Source organism: Bombina bombina, chromosome 4 (assembly GCF_027579735.1).
Source record: "Bombina bombina isolate aBomBom1 chromosome 4, aBomBom1.pri, whole genome shotgun sequence".
In the NCBI taxonomy this organism is placed as follows: Eukaryota; Metazoa; Chordata; class Amphibia; order Anura; family Bombinatoridae; genus Bombina; species Bombina bombina.
In genome coordinates this window covers 998,693,540-998,714,046 of record NC_069502.1, presented here as the reverse complement: position 1 = coordinate 998,714,046, position 20,507 = coordinate 998,693,540, and the positions used below count along the sequence as shown (strand labels likewise).

General features: G+C 39.7%; 1 protein-coding gene across 1 annotated transcript in view; it reads left to right on the top strand.

The window, feature by feature from the left end:
* WDPCP (WD repeat containing planar cell polarity effector) overlaps positions 1-19,379 on the top strand; it is a 1,247,576-nt gene extending 1,228,197 nt beyond the window's left edge. The window contains exons 17-18 of the mRNA XM_053712064.1: positions 15,383-15,411; positions 19,169-19,379. Of these exons, the coding sequence (XP_053568039.1) occupies positions 15,383-15,411; positions 19,169-19,219 (80 nt within the window). The 3' untranslated portion in view covers positions 19,220-19,379. The remainder of the gene's footprint in view (positions 1-15,382; positions 15,412-19,168) is intronic.
* The last annotated feature ends 1,128 nt before the right edge of the window (positions 19,380-20,507 follow it).

The following is a 20,507-nucleotide window of genomic DNA, read 5'->3' as shown; positions in this document are numbered from 1 at the left end:
CATAAGGAGCTTCTAGGCTGGGTTCTTCTTTTATTAGAGAAGTCTAGGAGTTGTTTCATTGCTATATTGTGGTCTCCTGCAAAAATTACTGTTCCTTTGGTTGATCCCATCATTTCTCTGATGACTCTTTTGACAAAGCGGGCTTGGCCTGTATTTGGGGCATAAATGTTTGCTAGGGTAAGAAGGTGATTATAGAGGGTCCCTATCAGGATTATGTACCTCCTCTCATCAGTGAGTTTATGTGTGACATGGAATTGCGATGGAGGAGGATTCCCACTCCGTTACGTTTTGCGCTGTTTGAGTTAAAAAAAAACTGTTGGGAAATGTTTAGATGCCAATGTTTTGAGAAAAGCATGTATGCTTGTAAAACCAATTTAAGGCTATAGATCTCTTTATTGGGGAGTTCAGTCCTTTAACATTTTGGGATATGATTGTTATTTCAGGAGTATTCATGATGTGTAGTGGGATTGGGGTCTTGCCGATCTAAAGGGGGTGTACGGAGGTGGTTTGTAGAAAGGACTGGATTCCTTATGTAGTGTATTTGGGGTTGCAGGCTAAACAGTTTGTATTGTCTCATAGGCAGAGAGAGGTAGAGACAGGGAGAGGCATTTGAGCAGTGGTAGAAATAGAAGGCTTTTATCTGCGGGTAAACAGGGGAGAAACAGGTAAATAGAACAATAAAACCAAAATACAATAGCATTACATATACATAACTGTACAATACTTAGAACAGTATTTTAATCCTAAAGGGGGTAACATAGCGACCTTAGTGACCTTTAAGTGTCACTAAAATGGCAGTTTCCATCTGATAAGGGTTGTTGATTTTCTCACCGGGTAAGGTGATAGCGAGCCATTAAGTGATCGTGCTGGGCATGATTAAGGGTATTAGGAGTAGTATAAAAGAGGGATATATGGGCATGGGGCTACATGATTAGAGCTTAACGGACATTCTCCTATGTGGGAGAGTTTTGTGGGGCAGAATAATTGTCCTGCGGTATGAGTTCTTAAAAACATGAGTATACTTCACTAAAGTGAGTCACTTTAATTGAGCCTGTCCAGGTAATGTAGCAACTCAGGTGGGGTCCTCTTCTTCTTGGTCTGTTTGTAAGGCAGCTTTTGTGTTTTTTCTGTGGACTGTGGTCCAGCTTGAACGCTGCTGCTTTGGTTGGGAGAGTGTTGGGGAGTCCTCTGAAGCATCAGCAGATCTAAGTGAAGATATGCATGGAGCAGGAATATTGAGACCTTTGCAGAAGTGTTCCAAGTCGTCTGGCATTCTGTATATTATTATTTTTGAGTCGTGAAGTACCTTGAGGCAGAATGGGAATCCCCATCTATATGGGATTTTGAGGTCTTGAAGGTGGTTAGTCAGGTACTTGGCTTCTCTTTTCTTTGCTAGGGTGATGGTGCTGGTCAGCGTAATTCTGTAAAGTGTCGACTCCAAAGGCGATTTGACGAAGTTTCCTAGAGGCAAGCATTCTTTTTCCTTGTCTTTGAAGCTATGGAATTAAGGATAATGTCTCTAGGAGGTTGATAATCTAGTGGTTTGGGGTGTAATTCCCGATGTGCCCTTTCCATGGGTATAGTAGAGGTATCATCTTTCAGGAGAAACTTGAACAGTTGCTGCAGGTGTTGTTGCAAGAGATTTGGGGTTATCTTCTCTGAGATTCCCTAATCCTGAGGTTTTTGCGTCTTCCCCTGTTGTCCAAGTCTTTCACCTGAGCTTGTAATTGCTGTATCTGTGTGTCGTGCACTTTGATAGTACGGTTCTGTAGGTCTATATCGTTGTTATATTGTTCCATGTCTTCTTCAATTTGCATCACTCTGTCACTCAAGTCGGATAGATCTTTTTTAACCTCTGTAAGTTCATCTTTGATTTACTTGCATGAAGAAAGAAGCGAAGTCTGCTTTAGTCGGTAGGTTACAGAGGTCCGCTTTAGTTAAGGGGTTGACAGAGCTATGTCTTCAGAAGTAGTTTCTGAGGCTTGTGAACTTTCAGGGTCTCCAAATGAAAAAGCTCCACAGCACAAGGAAATTCAGCTCACTTTATTCCAGAGTGTGAATCCAACAGACAGCAATGTTTCAGGCTCTCAACCCTTACTCATGCTATGTGATTCAACCATAATTACATACACTTATATAGCACCATCAGGTTCCTTAATTACCTATTCCAATTTACCTGTACAAAATACCTGTACACATTCCAAACTGCACCACCTAGTGGCACCTTAAAAACATAGCACATCAATTTAAATCAGTGAATCATAGCATACATATACAGATGCTCAAATAACACAGACATATCATACTCCTTGTTCATGCCATATAGTTTAAGGGCATTCAATGTAAAAATCCAATATAACTCCCTCCTTTTCAATAGTAATTCCATATCACCCCTATCAAACTAGGTGGTGCAGTTTGGAATGTGTACAGGTATGTTTTACTGGTAAATTGGAATAGGTAATTAAGGAACTTGATAGTACTAGTGTGCTATATAAGTGTATGTAATGATGGTTGAATCACATAGCATGAATAAGGGTTGAGAGCATGAAACGTTGCTGTCTGTTGGATTCACACTCTGGAATAAAGTGAGCTGAGTTTCATTATGCTGTGGAGCTTTTTCATTTGGTGATATTTTGAGGCCTGCAGTGGGTCTTTTGCTTTACACGTACACTTGCATTAATAAGGGACTGTTTGCTGATTCCTATATTGTTGAACTTTCAGATGTTTCTAAGATTTTGAAGAAATTACTCACTTTGGAGCTGGTTGTTAGAGGTCCTTTGCTGACCTTGTCTGGGCATGGAGTTCTCCTGTATGCCATTTTGCATGGCTTAAGTGCGTAATAGTAGTCGTTAGCGCAATAATATGAAAGGAGACCAGTATTAGTACTAGCTCTGCGAACTGTATATATTTATCTGTTATGCTTTAATACTGGTATCGCCTAGATCTGTAAAAGTGAAAGTAGATTCTTTATTTACTTGCAGCAGGCATGTAGGATTAGTGGCCAAGCGGGCCTGTCGATATACTGCTGTGCTGTAAGGCCTGTGGTGGCTTATATAGAGTTTATGTAATCTGCATAGTAAATGTGATCAGTCCTTAGTAAGGGGTTATAATAGCATACTTAGAATACATTTACTTTCAGAGTTCGTTGATTGTAGCTTTCACATGCGTTTGTGCTGAAAGGTGTCAGTTCTGTAGCTTGTGCTGGATTGTAGGCCTTAAGCAGGCATTGCGGCGGAGTCGATGTGTGCAGCTATTGATGATGCGTTTTTCAAACTACGCATCTCTAATAGGCCTCAGACTAGCAAGCAGTGTGATCAGCCTTAAATAATGGGCTGGAGGTGCAGGCTGTTTTAGGAGCATTCCGCCGCTCGGTTTTCGGGTTCTATTTATCCCACAGTGTGCTCCCAGCTTTCCGGTTGTAGGATACGACTATTTCCATCTAAAGGGGAGGAGAGTCCATGGCTTCATTCTTTACTTTTGGGAATAAAGAACCTGGCCACCAGGAGGAGGCAAAGGCACCCCAGCCAAAGGCTTAAATACCTCCCCCACTCCCCTCATCCCCCAGTCATTCTTTGCCTTTCATCACAGGAGGATGGCAGAGAAGTGCCGAAGATTCGGAGTAGTCCCTTATGGAGGGTAGTACTCTTCGGAATGGGACTGGAGTTTTAAGTAATCCTGTCAGCCTCTCAGTGAGAGCCTGGGTGAACGTTAGAGTGCGGAGATGCAGGGAGAGTCTTTCTGTGAAACTATCCCGACTCATATGAACAGCTCCACAGGCAATCACGAATTTCGCTGCCTGCTTGCAGCACTCAAGTCCATGTCAGGAGCAATACTTCTACCTGTCACACTTGAAGGGCCATGTTCCTGTTCCACGGCATAGATTCTGGTAAGATCGTTTCATTTTTTATACATATTGATAACACAGAAGACAGGGCCACAGTGTGGTGCCTTTTATCGTATAGAATTAATGGTTCATATTCCTGGTAAGGGAATTATTGAACAGGGGGGGTTTATACATGATATGTTTATTGTGTTATTGCTGCATTATATGCGAGATGAGGCTCTGGCAATAGTGGAACTTTCAGGTTGACTTCCGGGACTATTTACGCATCCGGTTTTGGCACGTTTCTCCTTAGTGCAGGGGCGGGCCTGCGAGGCATCCCATGTGACCGGGTGTGGCAGTCTCCACTTCCTTGTTGATCAGCGGCGCAGTTTCTGTAGTCCGGGTCATAGGAGGTGGTGAGTGCCCCGGCCATTGGAGTATAAAGGTGCCTGTTTATTAAATTGTCTAGTCCATAATAAAAGCACAAGCTATGGAGGACTGACGCGTTAGAGGGTACTCTCTTTATCAAAGTCTCATACCTGTGTTTATTGTGATGTGGTTCTTTTAGATCAGCCTGCTCAACTTTGTTCCACATGCCTCGATAAGGTTACGACATCTAAAAATAAAAGGATGTCTAGCACTACCGAGCCGTCCACCACTGAGGGTTCCCCGTCCCATGAGGTGTGTTCCCTGCTTTCTTCTCCGAGTGCACATGCAGTGCCCCAGGGTCCAACCATTACTCCTACGGGAGAGATTTGTTGGCCGTCAGATTTTGCGGATCAACTGCAAACGGCGGTATCAAAAGTGATCCATGCCTTACCACGTTAGCTAAGCGCAAGCATAGGGCGTATCAGAGCGGTCCGGCCCAGGGGTCGTCTACTCCTATGGAATTGCCAGAGGCGTTATACGATGACGAGGCCCACTACGACTCTTCGAAGGAGGCTCCTTCTGGGTCGGAGTCCGTGTCATCTCATACTCTGGCCGCAGAGGAGCCTGACTTTAGGTTTAGGATGAAGAATTTGCGCTTTTTGCTGAAGCAGGTGCTTGCTACTCTGGAGGTTCCGGAGCCAAAGCTTCTGGAGGAACCTTCTATTCCTAAGCTTGATAAGGTATACGAGGACAGGGTGGTGCCCCAGACCTTCCCGGTTCCTGTTAAGATGGCTAATATTATTAAGAATGAATGGGAGCGATTAGGTTCTTCCTTTTCCCCTTCTTCTTCCTTTAAGAAACTGTTCCCCGTTCCGGACTCTCAGCTCAAGCTGTGGGGGACTGTCCCTAAGGTGGATGGTGCTATTTCCAACTATTCCCCTCGAGGATAGTTCATCATTTAAAGAGCCAATGGATAAAAAGTTAGAAAACATGTTAAGGAAAATGTTTCAGCAGATGAGGGGGAGAGAGAGCAAAAGAGAGGGGGGAGAGAGAGCAAAAGAGAGGGGGAGAGAGCGCAAAAGAAAGGGGGGAGAGAGAGCAAAAAAGAGGGGGAGAGAGAGAGCAAAAGAGGGGAGAGAAAGGGAGAGAGAGAGAGGGGGAGCAAAAGAGGGGGGGAAAAGAGGGTGGAGAGAGAGAGAGCAAAAGAGAGGGGGGAGAGAGAGGGAGAGAGAGAGGGGGGGAGCAAAAGAGGGGGGGAAAAGAGGGTGGAGAGAGAGAGCAAAAGAGAGGGGGGAGAGAGAGCAAAAGAGGGGGGAGAGAGAGAGCAAAAGAGAGGTTGGAGAGAGAGAGCAAAATAAAGGTGGGAGAGAGAGAGCAAAAGAGAGGGGAGAGAGAGCACAAAAGAGAGGGGGAGAGAGAGCGCAAAAGAGAGGGGGGGGAGAGATGAGAGCGCAAAAGAGAGGGGGAGAGAGAGAGCAAAAGAGAGGGGGAGAAAAAGCAAAATAGAGGGGGGAGGTAGGGGGCAAAAGAGAGGGGAAAGAGCTAAAAAGAGGGGAGAGAGAACAAAAGAGAGGGAGAAGAGAGAGCAAAAGAGAGGGGGGAGAAAGAGAGCAAAATAGAGGGGTGAGAGAGAGCAAAAGAGAGGGGGAGAGAGAGAAAAAAGAGAGGGGAAGCGAGAGAGAGCGCAAAAGAGAGGGGGAGAGAGCACAAAAGAGAGGGAGGAGAGAGAGCAAAAGAGAGGGGGAGAGAGAAAACAAAAGAGAGGGGGGAGAGAGAGCAAGGTGGTAGGGCCGCTGTACTGCAAAAAAATGGCCCGTGTGAATGGGCTTTAGGACTAGTAATAAGTCAGTGTAATGAAAAAAATGTGTGAAAGGTTTTACTAAAATGTTTTCATCAGACCAAGAAATTAGGCGGGATCCTCTTCCCATTTATGTTTTTTCTATGTGTTGCTGGCCTGACAATACTGAATGTTACCTTAAAAAAAAAATACATTTAGTTTCTTCATATTGGAACTAAAAGCCATGAACATCTATTGTCTGTTCAAAGTCATTTTTTGAGGGCCAATTTCTCTTTCTCAAAAAAATGTTGGCTTTATGTTAAACTGAACTCTGAAAGAAAGGCAGAGAATTCCTGAAAACTTCTGAGAATTTTTTTCCTTACTCAATGGGTGAGAATCTATTCATCCAACAGTTTTAATTAGAAAGATTGCAAATTTTAATTATTGTAAAAAAAAAATTTTCTTAGTAAGTTAAATTACTCTGTTAGTGTCTTTAAAGCTTAATTTATCTTTCTTCTTAAAGGGATAGGAAAGTCAAATTTAAACTTGCATGATTCAGATAGAGCAAGTCATTTTAAGACACTTTTAAATTCACTTCTATTTTCAAATGTGCTTCGTTCTCTTAGTATCCCTTGTTAAAAAATAAATATGCACATATCATACACTAGTGGGAGCTGCTGCTAATTGGTGCCTGCACACATTTGTCTCTTGTGATTGGCTAAATAGATATTGTCAGCTTCCTGTCAGTAGTGCAATGCTGTCCCTTCAGCAATGGATAACAAGAGAATGAATCTAATTTGATAATAGACGTAAATTGGAAAGTTGTTTAAAATTGTATGTTCTGGATAAGAACAAGGCAACAGAGGGTTCCGGTGGAGGAGGAGCATGTAACTTCTGCTGTGCTCTCTGCTCCAGTCCCTTCAGCTGTTGGCGGTAAACCCTCCGCGCCTCACCCCAATTACTGGGGCTGCTACTTGGACAGTTAGAAACACCGCTCTTGGAACCCAACAGTGCCCTTACATTGCACTGTTTCTACTACAAGCCTTGCTGGCTTGGACTTTGCCACCCTGATTAACTTTTTGTCACTCACCACAAATTCCCAGTGACTATAATTTAATTCCTTCAGCCCCCCCCCCCCCCCTGGACGTCTCTATTTTCTCCAGTAATTTTGAGAGACACTTTCTTTTTTCTAAAAGTTCCTGCCTCTGTTCCCTCTTCTCCCTTGGTACTCTTCACCTTCCCGGTCTTAAAATCCCCCACTGCCTAGCCGCACCTGTTACTGTTGAAAGAGATTGTCTTTGCCTAACGGAGACGTTGATCACTCACTCTCCGGCTGAATCTGCTGACACCTTGTTCCCGGCTTCCCGCTGAGCCCCGGCTGTGCACCTGTGCTTGAATTCCCCCTCTCCCACCGGTGCTGTGAGAGAGGGGGTGAGATCGAAGTCTTCTGTTATCCCGAGGTAACGCGGGAACACCGACACACTTGCACACTCCGCTCCACCTACCAAGCCGCTTTCTACAACCGGCGGCCTGTGTCTGTCCCTCCTCTCCCACCGGTGCTTCGAGAGAGGGGGTGAGAACGAAGCCTGCTGCTATCCCGAGGGAACGCGGGAACACCGACATACCTGTACACTCCGCACCACCTACCAAGCCGCTCTCTACAACCGGCGGCCTGTGTCTGTCCCTCCTCTCCCACTGGTGCTGCGAGAGAGGAGGAGGTATTGATTTCGACGAGCGGAGACCATTCCACGGAGGAGAAAGACAAGGCGAAGGCATCCGTATCGCAGAATTCCTTGTACTTGGAAGTTCCAGCATATACTCGGTGACAGTGGGGAAGAAGCGGCCGGTGCAAGGTGAGCTGATTGGGACTGTGTTTTGAGCTTGGTGGTTGGAGAAGAGGGGTTAAAAGTGGACTAAGCCCTTAAAAATTTGTTTCAAGGGGACAGAATCATAGAACTCTTCCTCACTTGTTGTATAAACACTGACTCTACTTAACTTTTATTCTCGCTTCTTCTTCCTCCTACAACACTAACTGCAATATTACACTCGATGCCAAATATTATATTTTGCTGTAACAGCAGGTTGTAATACAGAAACGCAGGACAGAAAGCTATAGGAGGGAAAAAAGGAAACACCTAAGAAGACAAAACCTGCTTACACAACAAGGAATATACAGAAAGCATAAAACAGTTAAAATATTCGAAGAAATAGGAGGGAATAGAGCTAGGGGGAAGAAGAAATAGAGAAGAGGGGAAGAAGAAACCGAAGCAACAAGAAATACAAGTCCTAGAACTTTTCAATTCTTTTTTTTTATATAAAACTTATTCTTTATTTGATTGAACTATACTTGCTTGCATTGTGGTCAACAAAGTAATATAAAAACTAACATTATCTCTTAGATGTATTAATCTAAGCTAGTAACATCCTAGGGGGAATGTAGCCCCTCACCCCTTCTTCTTATAGGGACCATTTCTCTCTGCTCCCTTTTTCCTGCTGCCTCCTTAAAAAGTGTATTCCCTTTCACTCCCTAGGCAAATCTACTCATTTTTCTTTTAGGCCATTCTATCATTAGGTTTAATTGTCTCAACTCTTAAAATTAAATTATTATTAGGTTAACTTTATGCAAGTTTTTTGAGTAATACATATACAGTGCCTTGCTAAAATTTGTAACTTTCCCTCTTTAATGATCTCTGTCCTTATTATTGTGGCTGTTTTTTTTTTGTTTTTTTTCTCTCCAGGTTTAATTAATCAGCCTTTTTCCCCTCTGATGGTAAGAGAGGGATTAAGAAAATTGTTACAATTCTCTAGAACATATAGTAACATAAAAACTAACATTATCTCTTAGATGTATTAATCTAAAGTTGTAACATTCTAGGGGGAATTTAGTCCTTTACCCCTTCTTTTTTATAGGGACCATTTCTCTCTGCTTCCTTTTTTCTGCTGCCTCCTTAATATTAGGTTTAACTGTCTCAACTTTTAAAATTAAGTCATTAAATTTTAAAAGGTTAACTTAATGCAAGTTTTTTGAGTAATACATATACAGTGCCTTGCTAAAATTTGTAACTCTCCCTCCTTAATGATCTCTGTCCTTATTATTGTAGCTGTTTTTTTTCCCTGGGCTTGACTGATCAGCCTTTTTCCCCTCTGATGGTAAGAGGGGGAATGGGAGGATCAGTTTAGCTTAGAAACGCTAATTGAAAGGGAAGGAAATAGAAATAGGAAGGTGGGGTAGGGAGAGGAAGAAGGGGAGATAGTAAATCCGAGTCCCTCTTTCTCTGACACATCTCTAGATACCCTTGGGAGGCTATTGTAAAAAAAGGGGAAGAGGAAGAGAAAAAGGCTAGAAGGGAGAGGGAGAAAAAGGAGAGGAAATAGTTCTGCTGGAAGAATTAGGCTTTGTTAGAAAAATTCCTCCCCCTTAGAGGAACTTTCCCTACTCAGACTTTGGATGTTCCCTGCTTCTGGATAAAATAAAGCTATCTCAATATTTCATCTCATAGATATTAAGGTCACCTGAACCCAACCTCTTTCCCTCTGCCAGGTCTAAGGAGAATTTTTATAAACCTTGCACTGGTCCACACAGCTCTTTTTCACGCTTCCTCCCTCTTCACTTCCTCACGTCACAAAAGGGGGTAGTCTCCCCCCAACCCTTCCTTGAGTGTTACTTTTTCCCTTTTTTTTCTTATAATTATAACATCCCCTATTGGGTACTCACTAACCCTCTTAAGTAATAACTAACCTACACTTCACTTTCTTCACCTCACCCCACAATCGGATATTCACCCGGTAATCGTTAAATCACGTCACCTTATATGGATAAATTCCTACACGGGCACCACAAGACTTCTCCTGCGACCATGACAGGGAGACAGAGAGATAAGAAGAACAAAACTGCTCCTGAAACTCTACCTGATACAGGTCTGTCTGTATCACCTCGGCCAGCTACCCCAGAACAGTTAGATATACACTCACTAGTCTCTAAAATTTCAGAAGCACTAACCCCAAAATTCGACCTGCTGGAAAAAGAGATTAGACAAGATATCTCCTCTTTATCCAATGAGGTAAAACAGTTCGCCTTTAGAATATCTGAGGCTGAACAAAGAATTTCTGATCTGGAGGATCTAACCTCTGATTATAAAGATAATCTTGAATCCACAAATAATATCATTTTGAAAATGCAAAGTAAAATCGAAGATCTAGAGGATAGATCAAGAAGGAATAATCTTCGGATTATAGGGGTTCCCGAAGCAGGGCAATCTGAAGACCTCGAGAAACTAATAACCATAACCTTGCCTAGGTTACTGCAGATACCAGAATCTCACTCACCTATTATCATAGAAAGGGCCCATAGGATAGGCCCAATTGACACACATAGAAATAGTACCCGGCCAAGGCCTATTATAGTAAAAATTTTAAATTTTCAGCATAAGGTTATGTTATCTCAGGCATTTCGCAAACAGCAACCCATCTTTTTAGGTGAGGCAAAAATCTACCTATTCCAAGACTATTCTGCAGGTACAGCCGCCAAAAGGAGGGACCTCGCCCCTCATTGCACAAATTTTATTAATAAAGGCATCCAAGCAACCCTGCTGTACCCGGCCAGGTTGAAACTCCTAATTGATGGTCAAGTACATTTTTTTGAAACTGCACAAGATGCAGCCAAATTCTATGCTGAATCCTTTCCTCAGAATAAAAACTGAAAGGAGTTAACTAATTTATCAAGATTTAACCCCATAATTGGACACTTATGAGTAGACTCATAGTGTATGGTCGAGGATCGGGAGGCAAGCCCAAACTTTTTAAGTTGCTTGTTCTAAATGGGCTTACAGGGTTAATATTTTTATTTAGGGGTTGTTTTTGTTTTGTTTTTTGTTTTTTTTTTCATTCTCTCTCTCTCTCTCTTCTCTCTCTTTCTCTCCTTTTTTCCTTCTCTCTTTTCGAGAGCTCTGTGAAAAATGGCTGGGGAGGGTAACCTAAAATTGACCTCCTGGAATATAGGTGGTCTAACCTCGCCTATAAAACGAAAGGCAATACTTTCCCAGTTAAGAAAAGACAACACTAACATCGCCTTTTTACAAGAGACGCATTTGAAACCTGAAGAAGTATTAAAACTTAAGACCTCTTGGGTTAAAGAAGTTTTATTCTCTTCTACCACAAAAAGAAAAAGTGGAGTAGCAATCCTCTTGGGGAAGAAACTCTCTTACGAGGTTATTCAGGTGGATACGGATCAAGAGGGGAGATATCTGATGGCTAAAATCAAAGTTTTAAAAACGTTATACACATTTTGTAACGTATATGCCCCCAACGTTTTCAGCCTTCCCTTCTGGGAAACGTTACAAAATAAACTTCTTTTATTTTCAGAAGGGTACTTAATACTTGGAGGTGATTTCAACATGGCCCCTCAATATCCGGCTGATAGGCTTAGGCAAAGCTCTGTTCCCTATAAAACCAAAAGAGACAATCTAGAGTCAAAACTGTTCACTAAATTGTTTAGTAATTTGAAACTTTGCGACATCTGGAGGATCCAAAACCCTGAGCATAGGGAGTTTACATGTCACTCCAGAGCACATAAAACCCTTTCAAGAATAGATCTAATTCTGCTAGATGAAAGAGCATGCAAAACGAAGATGGTGGCTGGGATCTTACCCATCACCATCTCAGATCACGCCCCGATCACCCTTGATATTCAATTAAACTCTCCAAGTATCAGGAATTCTGGTTTCTTCTTTCCACGTTTCCTAGCAACTGACCTCAAATTCAAAAACTGGCTTATCTCTAGGTTCCGTGAATATGTATCTTTTAACAAAGAACATATTCCTCAGCCCGATTTATTTTGGGAGACTGCTAAGGCAGTTCTCCGTGGGGAAATTATAGCTTATTCCATCTCCAGATCCAAAAAACTTAAAAGAAGGGAAAGCGAAGTATTAAAGGCAGTTATGAATGCATATAACCGTTATATTTTTCAAAAAACCTCTGAAAACTGGTCCAGGTACATTAAGGCACTAGCTGTCAGGGACTCTCTTTTACTTTATAAATCGACCCAGAAAGACCTTAGGCTACGTGCCAAATTATACAGATATGGTAACAAGACCGGGAAGCTCTTGGCAAACTTGGTTAAGGCTGATAGATCTTCCTCCACAATAAAGTCTATTACCCAGGGTACTAAATCTCTTACCTCCTCAGAAGAAATATGCAAGGAATTTGATGAATATTATAAGACATTATATTCCCATAAGGTTTCCAATATTATTCAGAGGGAAAGTTTCTGGAATAAAATAGTGGTACCAACTTTAACCCCCGACTTAATAGAAACTTTACAATCCCCAATTTCTGAAATAGAAATCTCTACAGCAATCCAAAGGCTAGCCCTTAACAAAGCTCCGGGACCGGATGCGCTCCCGAATTAATTCTATAAAATATTGGCACCAGAAATTACATGTTATCTAACTTCACTCTTTAACGATATTTATATCACTGGTAGAAGCCCCACTAAAGAATTTGTCGCATCATATACAACTCTCATACTCAAGCAGGGGAAAGAACCAAACAAAAAGGAATCATACAGGCCCATTGCACTTCTAAACACAGATTACAAGCTTTTCACAGCCATCCTCGCACACAGACTTCAATCATTCCTTCCCACTATCATACATAAAGATCAAGCTGGTTTTATCTTGAAGCAAAACTCTTCAGCTAAGATAAGAGAGGTTTTCTTGACCATAGAATATTTTAGGAAGATGGAGGAATCAGGAGGGCTGGGGGGGGAGGACACCTCTGATAGGGCAATCATCTCTATAGATGCTGAAAAGGCATTTGACTCGGTACATCATGATCATTTGTCCTTTACACTACAGCAGTTTGGTATAGGAGGTAATATGCTCCGTTTATTCAATAACTTATACAGGAATGCCTCCACAAAAATCTTAGTAAATGGTGATATGACTCAAGATATAAGACTCGAGAGGGGAACCAGGCAGGGGTGTCCTCTCTCTCCTCTCCTCTTCGATATGGCCATTGAGCCTCTTGCTATACAGATTCGACATCAATTGCAAGGGATTAAAATAAAAAAAAAGAACTGCAAATCGCATTATACGCAGATGACGTATTGGTATATATATCGGATACAGCTAGAAACATCCCTAAACTTCTTGAAATTGTGGAGCAGTTTGGCTCATTTTCTGGCTATAAGGTGAACATCTTAAAGTCTGAGTTATGCTGGCTTAAACAAACTAAAGACTCTTGTCAAAATATTCTGTTTTCTATAGTTCAGAATGCATTCAGATACTTAGGTATCTGGATCTCTCCTAATCCTAATGCCTGGTATGACTTAAATATTGCACCCGTTCTAAATAAAGTTAAACAAGCTTTTAAAAACTGGCAGAATCTCCCTCTGTCTCTATCAGGACGAATAGCACTTTATAAAATGTCTCTGTTACCTAAAATCTTATATGTCCTCCAGAACACTCCACTTGTCTTGAAAATGAAAGATATACTATCTTTTAACTCCGCTCTTCGCTCTTTCATCTGGCAGAACAGGAAACCAAGGATCTACCTGTCTAAGTTAGTGCTTCCCGTAGAATTTGGGGGACTCTCTTTACCAGATATTAGGCTATACAATGCAGTGTTTCAGGCCAGAGTAGCTATGGATTGGCTAGCTAACTCTAATTATGTAACAAGTTTTGATCTGGAAAGTAACATAGCCTCTCCATGCTCCCTGATAGCCTTATTACACTGTAATAATAATATACTACAGCCTGAAATAAAAAAGATAAAATCTATCTATAATCCAATTCAGATGTGGAAGAAGCTATGTTCTTTGTTACACATTGAATTTAGGATCTCAAGGTATTTACCACTTTCAAACAACCCACAATTTCAACCTGGGATACAATCTGCTCTCTTCACCAAGTGGAAATCGCTCGGTCTTATAAATATTTCTCAGCTGTTAGACTTCGAAAGAAGGTGCATAAAAACATTTAACTCTCTTAAAGAGGAATATCACCTTTCTAACAAAATATTTTATGCTTATCTCCAAGCGAGACACTATACTCTTCAATTAACAAATGACTTTGGCTGGGATTGGTCTTTAGGTCTCCTTGAAAACTGGCTTACGTTAGTTAAAAGTGGTATAACTTCGATATCATACATCTATCAAAAACTTATCTCACTTAAAGGTCCAGATATAATAGAAAAGTTGCAGGCCAAGTGGGCAGCAGCTCTACCGGAAACTTCATTGCAGGCAAATGTTGTAACCTCATCATGTCAAGCAGTCTTGCGAGCTACTCTCTCTGCCTCATGGCGTGAGGCACATGTAAAATTGCTCCACATGACATATTTTACTCCAGAAAAAGGGACTATATGCCGAAATCCCAGCTTTAACAAATGCCCAAAATGTTCATATATATCGGCTAGCCTTATTCATATGTTTTGGCATTGTCCAAAAATTTGAAACTTTTGGCTAAAGATACAGTACTGGTTAAGAAACATGGTGGGTGTCCCCTCCTTGATATTATCTCCTCCAAACATAATCTTTCCTCTCACAGATCTAGGCCTGCCTCAGGATAAACTCAAAACAGTCACCTTGGTAATACTTGCGGTTAGATATTTAATCTTGGAAAAATGGAAACTGAAAGCAACCCCGAGTATTTCAGAGGTAAAAAATTGTTTAAAAAAGCAATGCATTATCGAACAAATTGATACCGATCTACATAGTGACATAGACGTGAAGAGTTTCTTCTCTAAGTGGTCGAATTTTATTAAAGCTTTATCCCATAGCGAGATTGAATACTTAATATATCCATTCAAAGATACGGAACTGGTCCTTTTGGGATTATGGTGACCCTCCTCAGCCAAAAGCTATAGTCATGGAGGGGGAGGGGGGGAGGGAGAATAGAGAAATAATTTCTTTTTTATTTTATTTTTTTTTATTATTATTTTTATTTTATTTTTTTTTGTGTTTATTTAAATTTATGAGTGTTCAATTGTTTTTTTTTTTTATTTAAAATTAGAAAAATCCCAACTAGATGTACAAATACTTCATATAAGGGAATTAGTAATTTGGTATGTGAAATGTGAAATTTTCAATTTAAAATTGTCTTGCTTTGCAATATATTATGTTTTACCTGGCCCTGCGAGGCATAAGAGGTTGAATTTATTTGATTGTACACCTTGTTGGCTATAAATAAATAATTAAAAAAAAAAATTGTATGTTCTATCTGAATACTAAATGAAAATTTTGGGGTTTACTATCACTTTAATTATCAATTAAAGTTGTTTCCTTTATATAACATTTGTTACACAAAAATATATTTTTTCATCTGTGCAATTTGCTAATATGTTGCCATTCATTCCCTTCATCTGATGTACATGAAATATAAAGATTACATTTTTCTTCCCTTATTTTTTTATCACAGGGCTTTCAAAAGAAGAATTTACTGAAGAGGTAATTTAATAATCATCTACTATTCTGATATTAATAGAGATTATTTTAAAACATGACGTATGCTGGTTTTACAAAATTACAAAACAGCAAATATATACAAAGATTAGTTATTCATGTATCAATACTGATACTATTGCTACTTAACAGAGATCCAAAACTGTCCTAGCACTATACACTTCATCTTTTTTAGTTCTTAAAAGGATGTTTAATTTACAATTAAATTCTCTATAAAGGGCTAGATTATGAGAGGAGCACATATAGTTATGGACGAGCGATAAGGGATCTTAAAAAAATATTGCAGTATTTACAGACACATATACACACATAAATACATATATACACATATAAACACATAAATACATATATACACATATAAACACATAAATACATACAGGGAGTGCAGAATTATTAGGCAAGTTGTATTTTTGAGGATTAATTTTATTATTGAACAACAACCATGTTCTCAATGAATCCAAAAAACTCATTAATATCAAAGCTGAATAGTTTTGGAAGTAGTTTTTAGTTTGTTTTTAGTTATAGCTATTTTAGGGGGATATCTGTGTGTGCAGGTGACTATTACTGTGCATAATTATTAGGCAACTTAACAAAAAACAAATATATACCCATTTCAATTATTTATTTTTACCAGTGAAACCAATATAACATCTCAACATTCACAAATATACTGCCATCCATGGATTCTGTCAGTGTTTTGATCTGTTCACCATCAACATTGCGTGCAGCAGCAACCACAGCCTCCCAGACACTGTTCAGAGAGGTGTACTGTTTTCCCTCCTTGTAAATCTCACATTTGATGATGGACCACAGGTTCTCAATGGGGTTCAGATCAGGTGAACAAGGAGGCCATGTCATTAGATTTTCTTCTTTTATACCCTTTCTTGCCAGCCACGCTGTGGAGTACTTGGACGCGTGTGATGGAGCATTGTCCTGCATAAAAATCATGTTTTTCTTGAAGGATGCAGACTTCTTCCTGTACCACTGTTTGAAGAAGGTGTCTTCCAGAAACTGGCAGTAGGACTGGGAGTTGAGCTTGACTCCATCCTCAACCCGAAAAGGCCCCACAAGCTCATCTTTGATGATACCAGCCCAAACCAGTACTCCACCTCCACCTTGCTGGCGTCTGAGTCGGACTGGAGCTCTCTGCCCTTTACCAATCCAGCCACGGGCCCATCCATCTGGCCCATCAAGACTCACTCTCATTTCATCAGTCCATAAAACCTTAGAAAAATCAGTCTTGAGATATTTCTTGGCCCAGTCTTGACGTTTCAGCTTGTGTGTCTTGTTCAGTGGTGGTCGTCTTTCAGCCTTTCTTACCTTGGCCATGTCTCTGAGTATTGCACACCTTGTGCTTTTGGGCACTCCAGTGATGTTGCAGCTCTGAAATATGGCCAAACTGGTGGCAAGTGGCATCTTGGCAGCTTCACGCTTGACTTTTCTCAGTTCATGGGCAGTTATTTTGCGCCTTGGTTTTTCCACACCTTCTTGCGACCCTGTTGACTATTTTGAATGAAACGCTTGATTGTTCGATGATCACGCTTCAGAAACTTTGCAATTTTAAGAGTGCTGCATCCCTCTGCAAGATATCTCACTATTTTTTACTTTTCTGAGCCTGTCAAGTCCTTCTTTTGACCCATTTTGCAAAAGGAAAGGAAGTTGCCTAATAATTATGCACACCTGATATAGGGTGTTGATGTCATTAGACCACACCCCTTCTCATTACAGAGATGCACATCACCTAATATGCTTAATTGGTAGTAGGCTTTCGAGCCTATACAGCTTGGAGTAAGACAACATGCATAAAGAGGATGATGTGGTCAAAATACTCATTTGCCTAATAATTCTGCACACCCTGTACATACACATATAAACACATAAATATATATATGTACACATATAAACACATAAATACATATATACACATATAAACACATTAATACATATGTACACATATAAATACATATGTACACATATAAACACATAAATACATATGTACACATATAAACACATAAATAGATATGTACACATATATATAAGTGCATTGGAGATGAAAACATGAAAAATCATATTTATGCAATATTCATATTTAATTGTTATACTGTGTATTTACTGTGTATTCACATTCCAATGTTCTGCACATAGGGGAATATGTTCTATGTATTTATAAATAGATATTCCAATATATATCTATACCTATATATATATATATATATATATATATATATATATAAAAAATAATGTATATATAGGTATATATATATACTGTATATAGGTTTGTGCACCTTTATGAGGGAATAGGTTATTGCGCAAGCGATATTGTAAGTTTGGCTTTTCATGCATTGAGTTAGCGCGCAAGTGACAACAGTTTACTTTCAACTCATAATACGAGCGCAACCCGACGCGTGTAAAAAGCCTACTTCTAGCGCAGTTGACACTTGAGCAGGATCATTAAATAGCACTACACTTGTAATCTGGCCCAACATGTTTAATTATGTATTTTTCCTAAATTTTCCTTTTAATTTTACTCAGAAGTAGTTTTTTTACTGACCCTAGAGAGGCAGGAGTGCATTGTGCAGTAATTGCTTGATCAGTGAAGTAGTGCATTTATAGCTTTCTCTAATTAACCATAGCAAAGGAGTGGTAATAAACATAAATAAAATTCACTACAAGAGTCATGTTCCTGGACTGCAGACTATTGCAGAAATGCTTATACTTTGTGCAGGGATAAAGATATTACTACAATTTACTTGTCAGTGGTAAAAATAACATATCAGAGAAGAAAGAAATTACTAGTCCACTTAGTCATTCTCTGCAATTTCTTACGTCTAGCAGAATAGTGACGTTTCCAGCCCTGACTAAGCATACAGAAAAATGACATTGTCTCTTTAAACAATGTTTTTACCAACTTAAAAGGTTACCAAGCACTCAGTGTCAGAGCAGCAGTTAAATTAAATGACTACAACCCACTCTGGGCTAGATTACAAGTGGAGCGTAAAATATCGCTTGTGTAAGTAGGGTAGCGATAGCTGCAAATATAAATATATATGTATATGATTATATACCCATATTAACACATAAATATATTTATACGTATATATAAATATATAAGCATATACATTATATTTACAGGTAACACACAATTATAATAGACAATGTAAAGGCACTTTTCAGTGCTCGTTTTTTTCTAGAACCCCACTCCCGCCATCTTTACCCCAATGGGACATAGCAATTAGCGCTTATAAAATTAGCCAGAGATTTTGTAATGGCTGGCTATTTATCGCACGTCCGCAAACGGGCAAATTTGTCCGTTTGCGAGCTCACAATAAATTATCGCTCCACTTGTAATCTAGCCCTGTGTTTTGGGCACAAATGCCAAACCTGCAGTTTAGAGAGCAAGACACCATGCACCATGCTACGCTCATAAGATGCAGCTGCAAGTATTCCCCAGTCGGAACAAAAACCCATCACCACCAAAAAACAAAAATAAAATATCTGCAAACTAATAAAGAACAAAATAATATGATTAAATATTTGTGTGACCTTAGCACTTACTAAACAAACTAGTGGTTTCAAAGCATTTACAAAGAAAATAATTTTGGCTACTGGAAAAAAAAATTAGTTTATTCTTTATTTGTTTTTTCCATTTGAAAAGCTTGTCTGGTTATGTTTTGTATTCTGTGGTGTCTCTCGGTTACTCTGTGTACAATATAATAATGTGATGATTTTATTTGTTTTTCAGAACAATGGAGCAAATGGTTCTCTAAAAGTGGTTCATTTTGGTTTAGTGTAAACAGCACTTTAAGCATTAAATACAGAACATTGCAATACTGAGAGAGAAAATACCAGGAGACCATATCCATCAAAAGCATTTATATACTTTCTACAAGGAATAAAATCATTTATTTTTGTAACTGATGTCAATAGCCACTTGTAATAAAAAAATCCAAAAATCCTGTTGCATTTGAGGTTTCTTTCCAGTTCTACACTGTGATTATTTTCTCAATGTATTTTCAAGAACTGAACATTTCCGTCACAATAATTCTTGATCTATTCAGCTGTAGGAAGACTAGAGAATATAACATCCTTATCATTCATTATCAATGGACCCTGAAGGTCAAGTCTTGGTTTTGTTAGGTCAGATGAGGGCACATCGCATGGCACTCAGTTGAATGTTTTCATTTTCACAACCCTTTAATAATATAGATTATGACTAGATTAAGATAGATTCGACCTTTTGGGTATTAGATAGTGATTTTTAAATGACAGCAGTGTTTCCTGTAAAATTAAGGTGAATATGTATGTGAACGCATATGAAGAGAGAAGCGCTCTACCAGGAACGAACAACAGCTCATCAGCTAGTTCTATGGTGATTTACCACCGGAAGCAGCCTCTTTTAGACCAGTTGTGCTTTTCACAGAGGAAAACTTTCCTGAAGTATATCAGTCTAATCCCGCCAAGTAAGGTCAGTCCAGCCCCGAAATAGCAGGCAATTCTCCTCTGAACAAGGAACATGACAACCCCAGACGATCGTGTAGGCCTCCTATGGGCCTAGTCAGTGAGGTTCAGCCACATTCCTCTAAGCACACTGGGCAAGGAGTCCACGTCTGGTTCCCCCATCACCCTTAGGGAGACTTCCCTAGGGTCATTGTAGAGGGCTTCTCTCTTTATATGCAAAATATGTATGTGAACCTTAACTTAAGAAGCCTAAACTTAATTAAAATGCTAGAAAACAGATACACTACATTTATGTGACCAAAAATACAATTGATTTCAATGTTTTTGTTTTTATATTTATGGAAATAGACTGACACCTTATAGGTGATAGGTTCCTGAGAGTGAGCTTCTCTTTCTGTATGTTAAAGGTGATAGGTGTAAAATCTTAGTAAAGAATCATTTTTCATCCCTGCAAATAACTTTTACCAAGGAGAACTACTATATAAAATATGCCCATGTGCTATGCAAAATAAGGAGCTGTTTATTATGTTTATTTATTTGTTAAAGGGATATTATTGAACTAATCAAATCAATGACCCAAAAGAATATTCAATTAAGCATCATAAAAAATGCAATGTACTTTT